This window comes from Gracilinanus agilis, chromosome 2, assembly GCF_016433145.1.
Source record: "Gracilinanus agilis isolate LMUSP501 chromosome 2, AgileGrace, whole genome shotgun sequence".
NCBI classification, from domain to species: domain Eukaryota; kingdom Metazoa; phylum Chordata; class Mammalia; order Didelphimorphia; family Didelphidae; genus Gracilinanus; species Gracilinanus agilis.
This window is the reverse complement of record NC_058131.1, coordinates 27764155-27770313: the sequence shown is the minus strand read 5'-3', so window position 1 is coordinate 27770313 and position 6159 is coordinate 27764155. Positions and strand designations below refer to the sequence as shown.

The following is a 6159-nucleotide window of genomic DNA, read 5'->3' as shown; positions in this document are numbered from 1 at the left end:
ATAAGTCAATACACAGAAGTTAAGGGTTTAAAATTAAAAAAAAACAGTTGATGAGGCAGGATCTCAAAAGATTTTTAAAGGGTAGAACAATGGGCAGAATTTAAGATGATGAAATTTGATAGGAGTTACCCCAATAGAATGTAAGCTCTATGAGAGCAGGGACTATTTTCCTTTTGTCTTTGTCTTAAAGGAGTCTAGCAAGACACTAATAGGTCCTTGACAAATTCTTTTTGGATTGCATTGAATTAGATTGAAATTTATATAAAATTTAAATACTATAGTTATATAAATGCATACATGCACACACCAATAAAATATTTTCTGTAATAATAAAGACCTGGGTATTTTAATGGACTGAAAACTTCATAGAAATCAGGAATGTGCCTTGGACATGGCATGACAGTTTTAAAAAAGTGGTCTCTAACTGTATTATTTGAGTCATAATGATTACCAATATTTCCATAGCACTTAAAGATTTGACTGGCACTTTATGTGAATATTATTGTAATGCAAGTGCCATTGATATCCCCCTATTACAGATAAGATGTCTGAGGATTGGAGATTGTCTTGCCAGGATGATATTGAGGAGCTTTTTGATTGGGTAAAGTTTGGATTTTATAAAATTTGTGTACTTCTTTGACCCTAAGATTCTGGGATTCTATTCTCAAAACATTTTCTTACAATTAGTTATTGAGGTTGCTATGATACCAATATCTCCTGTCTCCTTGGGTGCTCCCAATCCAAAATCTTCCTGTCACTTCTCTCTTCTTACATGCATACCTGTCTTCCTCATCTTCCATTTGATGAATACCCCAGCACAGCTCAGCAGTATCATGACAGCTAACATGATGCCCAGTGCAAGAATCCAAGGCTTGTTTTTAGTGGTTTTTCTAGGGACTATAGAAATAAAGAGTAGAATGTAAGTGAGTGTGCATTCAATGAAAGAAGTGGGGAGAGAATGGAACTCTGGGGCTAAGTTTCTTAGGGATGTAATGAGAGTATGTGGCTAAAACACTGACCTGAATACATAGCAGGACTCTTCAGCTCACTATGTTCTATTACGCAGGTATAACCTGCACCTGAGTCCTCTGGTGGGAGTTCTAAGGTAACTTTGAGGTAGAAGGTGGAATCCATATTGGGCAGGGTGCCACTGGAACTCTCATTTCCCCATATCCCCAGCTTCCCATTCTTTTCCCAGTGCATGATGATGGAGCGAGGGTAGAAACCTGTGGCAATGCAGGAGAGAATGATGCTGCCTTCTGGGCTGACATGTTGAGATACAACCACCTCTGGGGCCACTAGGAGGAGAGATCAAGGAAGAAGGTCTCATGTCACAATCTTAGTCAGTGTTTGATGCTTCCATTTTATCTTTAACTTCATGAATGCTCTCAGCTTCCTTATTGCAGCATCTCCTGTGCTCTTGTACCCAATGGATCCATCAGGTCCTTGAGAGTACTTTTTATTCCTATGTATCTTTCTGGACACCCGAAAGAGTGCTAAGTTAACGGCTAGTTACTGAGTCACCATCAGTTGGTTTTGACAAACTTATCACCAATAGCTTTCTAAACCATCTTCAAGAAGCTTAGTCTTCTATGACCCATGATTGAATCAGTGGGGATACTACTGATCATTAAGATTGAATACCCACCATTCTTACTAGGCTATCCTTCATGTATCTCTGTCACTACCTCCCCAAATAAAAGTAAAATATTACTTGTGGCCGGCATCCTAATGTTTCAAATTTGGCTAGACAGCTCTTTACACAGCAAATACATAGTTCATCATCCCTGGTACTGTGAACAAAGATTTCTCAGCTTTGGGAGATCATTTCAGAATATGTATTTTGCTGCCATGATTTCTTAGCTCCTAGGATTACCCTCTACCTTTGATAAGTCATGGGGGTGAGACTTTAACTTAAAGAATAGAAAAAGTAAAGAAGAAGAGAATGGAAGAGAGAAAGAAAGGAGAAAGAAAAGAAAAGGTAAGGAAGGAGAAAAGAAAGGAAGGAAAGAAAGGACTTAAATAACAGAAAAAAAGAAGTAAAAAGAAAAGAAAGTAGAGAAAAAAGAAAGGAAAAAAGGATAGATGAAAATAGAGAGAAGGAAGGAAATATGGAAAAGAAAAAAGAAAATAAGAAAGGAAGAAAAAGAAAAGAAGGAAAAAAGAACTTAATGCAAACTTTTTCACATTAAAACAAAATTTCCCATTGTCAGCTGGGTCTATGATCAGAAGGTGGGGTTGCAGTCTCTTTCTCTGGGACTGAAAAGGATTGCGGAGGTAACCTAGACCTTTAAGGAGGAGATGGGAAGAAGTTAACACTCACCATTATCCCTTATGCTTGAATATTCAACGATTTTCCTCATTATGTCAACACAAAATAGCTTCATGTAGCGTTTCCTTAGATTGGTCCATAAAGGTCTCTCCAGAACATGTTGGTATCGTTTGACATCAGGATCTATGTTCTCCCAATGCCCAACCTCTTCATCTATCCGGTAACTTTCCTTCCCACCCCAAATTAAATGGGCATGACTCTTTACTGTGATGTCATTGTCCACTTCACATTCTCCCAGGAGCTGGGCTGTGTGGTTTCCTGTGGAGGAACACAGAGTTGGGTTTTTATGGGTGGAAAGAGGACAGGGAACCCAAAGGAGGAGCCCATTTTTGGGGGAGATGTATGAAAAGGATTTTCCTTTTTTAAAAACATTGGGAGCTACTTATAGCTTGTGGCTCACAATCAAGTTGGACTGTCTCTAGAGAATCACAGGAAATTCAGGTACCATAGAATAACTTAGGAGTTAGGTTCTCTTCATTCTGGGGCTATGCTCATTTCTACTCCATACAGCTTGAACTATCATGTTATGCAGTGCATCCCCAAATTCTTAGTGCACTTTTTTGCTCTCAAAGCTCTATGGACAATTTGTATCTGAGTTTGAGTATTTTCTTTCCTTTTAAACAAAACCCAGAAATTACTTAGTGTGTCTGTTGTGGGTAATTGCAGGAGTAAAAGATAATGAAAGGAGTTGGTGCTAGAACTAATGTCTGAAATCCAGATGAAGAGAGAGATCAGTAACTAGGATGGACTGTAGCACATTTCTAAGCTCTGGGACTGAAGGAGAGCATGGGACTTATTCTATGAGTTCAGGTTTATTGATTAAGAAATTTTGGCATGGAGTGAAAGTCGCTGGGCAGAAGGTAGAAATCTCTTAAAAGGATTATAGGAGATGGTGATCCTGGATGTTAATCCAACTGGGTGAAGCCTAAGGCCCAGGGCTGGATCCTTGATAGTTCTTTCTCCAGGGAAGTATATACAGTGGACAGGGCCCAAAGAAATTTGTCTCAGTGGTATGACCTACTGGGGATCCATGGATCTGCTGGGCTTGGGAGACAAACAGACAAAATAATGAAAAACAGGATGAGGGGAAACCTGACTTACTGTCTGGGTTAGTGTTATTCCGTAGTAGTAAGAATTGGAATGTCCAGTGGAAATGTTGCTCATGGCTCACCAATAAATCATGTAGCTGTGTGAGATAATTAATTCCCACTAGTTTGGAGACCCAGGGTATCTTGATAGCAATTTGCTTCTGTGCTTTGTTATAAAACACCACTTCAACATCATCTATGAGGCTAATTGCACTTAGTTCCAAGACAGAGTAGCCTGTACCCACTGCGGTCAACTGAATCATATGCCTGTGGTGGGCTGAATTATAGAAAGGAAGAGAAGAAGAGAAGATGATGTTTCAGGTTTGGGGATACCAGAGGACCAGAGCCTCCTCTCAGCCATTTCTTTGCCCTTTCTCTGTCTCCTACTATTATTAAATGTCACTGAACAGGTGACTCCAAAATGTACATATCCAACTCATAGTCTCTTTCTTTTGAGCTCCAACTATCATCAGCTAGTTGGTTCAGAGGATAGAGTGCTGGGCTTGTAATTAGAAAGACTTGAGTTCAAATCTAGCTTCAGACATTTAAGCTGTATGATCTTAAACTCTTTAAACCTGAATTTCATTATCCATAAAATGAAAATAGTAAAGACACTGAATGCTTATTGTTTTATTGGTACTCAAAGGAGGCATTTATAAGGGATTTATTACAGTACCTACTGAATAATAGAGGATTAATAAATGTTTATTAAAAAACTCTTTCCTTTCAGACCTCTTCAATTAGATTATCTTTCCGTATTTGAAACTCAGTATGTCAAAAACGTTGTCATTCATTTCTCTGTAAACCCATGCTTCTCACTTACTTTCTATTTTTGCCAAGAATAGCCCTAATATTCTCATCATCCAAGTTTGTAATCTCAGATCCATTCTCAGATCTTCCCTCTCTCTGTCCTTCCTCAATATCGGACCAGCAGCCAAGCCCAGCTAATTCTGCCTCCAGCTCCTCTCTCACATCTTTCTTTCTTTCTCTCCATTCACACATCCCCCACCATAGTTCAGGCCCTTATTCCCTCTTGCCAGGATCTTGGCAATCTCCTTCTAAATGAGTTTCTTTCTTTTGAATTCTCCTTCTTCAATCGGTCCTCCCCAATCTTCCCATTTTCTATTCCCAAAGCACACCACACTCCATCTCCAAAAGACTTTAGTGGTTCCCTACTTCTTCTATGATGAAATACAAACTTTGGCAGCTAATGGTGTTTAAAGTCATTCACATTCTGATTCCAGTCTTCCTTTCTAGGCTATATTCCTAGTCCTCTCCTTCATGCATTTAACATTTCAGTCAAATTAGCCCATTTACCATATTTCACATCAAACATTCCATCACGGATAACAATTGTTAGTTTTCCATTATTTTTCATCTCCCTTAGATGTATCTAGTTATTTTTGAATTTACATGTTCTCTCCCTCTTAGAGCATGAGCTCCTTTTAGGCAGGGACTATGTTCTTTCTGTTTATTTTATTTTTGGTGGTGGTGGTATCCCCAGTACCTAGCATTTTTACTGGAGTATAACAATAATTATGTTTAATATGCTTAATAATGAATTAATCAACAAATATACTCAATAAATGTTTGTTGACTGACTGCCTTACCTCAAACCTTTTAAAGGCAATGAATAAGTTTTCCCCATCAGACCAAAAGCTCCATTGTCTCTACACTGTCTACTGAACCCCCTTCTCTCTACACTTACCTGCCTGTGTCTTTCTCAGAGCAAATACTTCCAGAATGAGAAGCCCAGCTGAAAAGAACCATCTCCAGCTCCTCTGACATCCAGTGGACCTCAGAAGGGGGCTACCTGGCTTCATCAAGCACACCAAACAGCCTCAGGCAGTACCTAAAAGGGAACTGAGGTCTCCTGTGTATTAAATATGGCTTTTCATCCTCTAACCCTACCCAGGATGGGGTTGGCTCTGCTTAGACCCTGCCCTCTTCTCAATGTCATCTAAGATGCCTGTTACCAGGCTGAAACGTTCCCTGCTCAGCAGACATAAGAGAGGAAGTGAAACAGAGTCTGTGGTGAGGGGAAAGTGCCTCAGAGCACAGTCATCATCAGGTACTTTCTGGGAAGCCCCAGATGGACTGGTTGTTTCAGAGCCAACCACCCAGTTGTCATTCCTAAGTGTTAGTTGAACCTAGACATTGTTCTATCTGAAGGGAGATTTCATTCTGAAGGGAGAAATAGGAAGAGGCCCCATTGCTCCTTTTATCCTGCTCTCAGGGACCCCCTGATTTTATGGGGCAGGTTTAAATGGAGATACATGTTTAAAAATATGCCCTTAATAATAATAATAACAGTGAATACACCCTTCTAAGGTAAGCAAAGGACTTTCCATTTATTATTATCTCACTTGTTTGTCACAATAATCCTGTGGGGCAGAAGCAGGCACTATTATCCATCCTCATTTTTCAGACAAGGAAACTGAGTCCAAGAGAGATTAAAGTACTTTTCTAGGGTGAAACTAGCAAAAGTCTAAGGAAGAATTCAAAGAGAAGTCATACTAGCGTTAAGTCTGTTGATATTCTTGATCCTATTCCACATTGCCTTTCCATGCTGATTAATTATTATCTCCTCCCAATGTGGCCCCTGGATGACTGCCAGGACCAGGACACTGAATCCTGGGTGGCATGTTGCAGTGTTTGTAGGCTCACCATCTGTGTGTCTGGCTTTTATCATTATCATTATGACTGGGAGGTGTAACACCCTTGTTCATCGCTGAGTCT

The 6159-nt window shown here is 39.7% G+C and overlaps 1 protein-coding gene across 1 annotated transcript; it reads right to left on the bottom strand.

Annotated features, from left to right (window-relative positions):
* Positions 1-754: 754 nt before the first annotated feature.
* LOC123234497 (zinc-alpha-2-glycoprotein-like) lies at positions 755-5243 on the bottom strand. The gene is made up of 5 exons (XM_044660397.1): positions 5129-5243; positions 3434-3697; positions 2324-2590; positions 1020-1298; positions 755-897 (listed from the first exon to the last, which is right to left on the bottom strand). Exons 1-5 carry the CDS (start codon positions 5241-5243, stop codon positions 755-757), a joined length of 1068 nt encoding a protein of 355 aa, XP_044516332.1.
* Positions 5244-6159: the final 916 nt, after the last annotated feature.

Excerpts from the sequence above, each read along its gene's own strand:
- LOC123234497 (XM_044660397.1), bottom strand. The coding sequence starts at position 5,243 with ATGAAGCCAGGTAGCCCCCTTCTGAGGTCCACTGGATGTCAGAGGAGC. Across the intron at positions 3,698-5,128 it reads TCTGAGAAAGACACAGGCAG|CCCACCACAGGCATATGATT; the intron begins GTAAGTGTAGAG and ends TCTATAATTCAG. Across the intron at positions 898-1,019 it reads GAGTCCTGCTATGTATTCAG|TCCCTAGAAAAACCACTAAA; the intron begins GTCAGTGTTTTA and ends TTATTTCTATAG.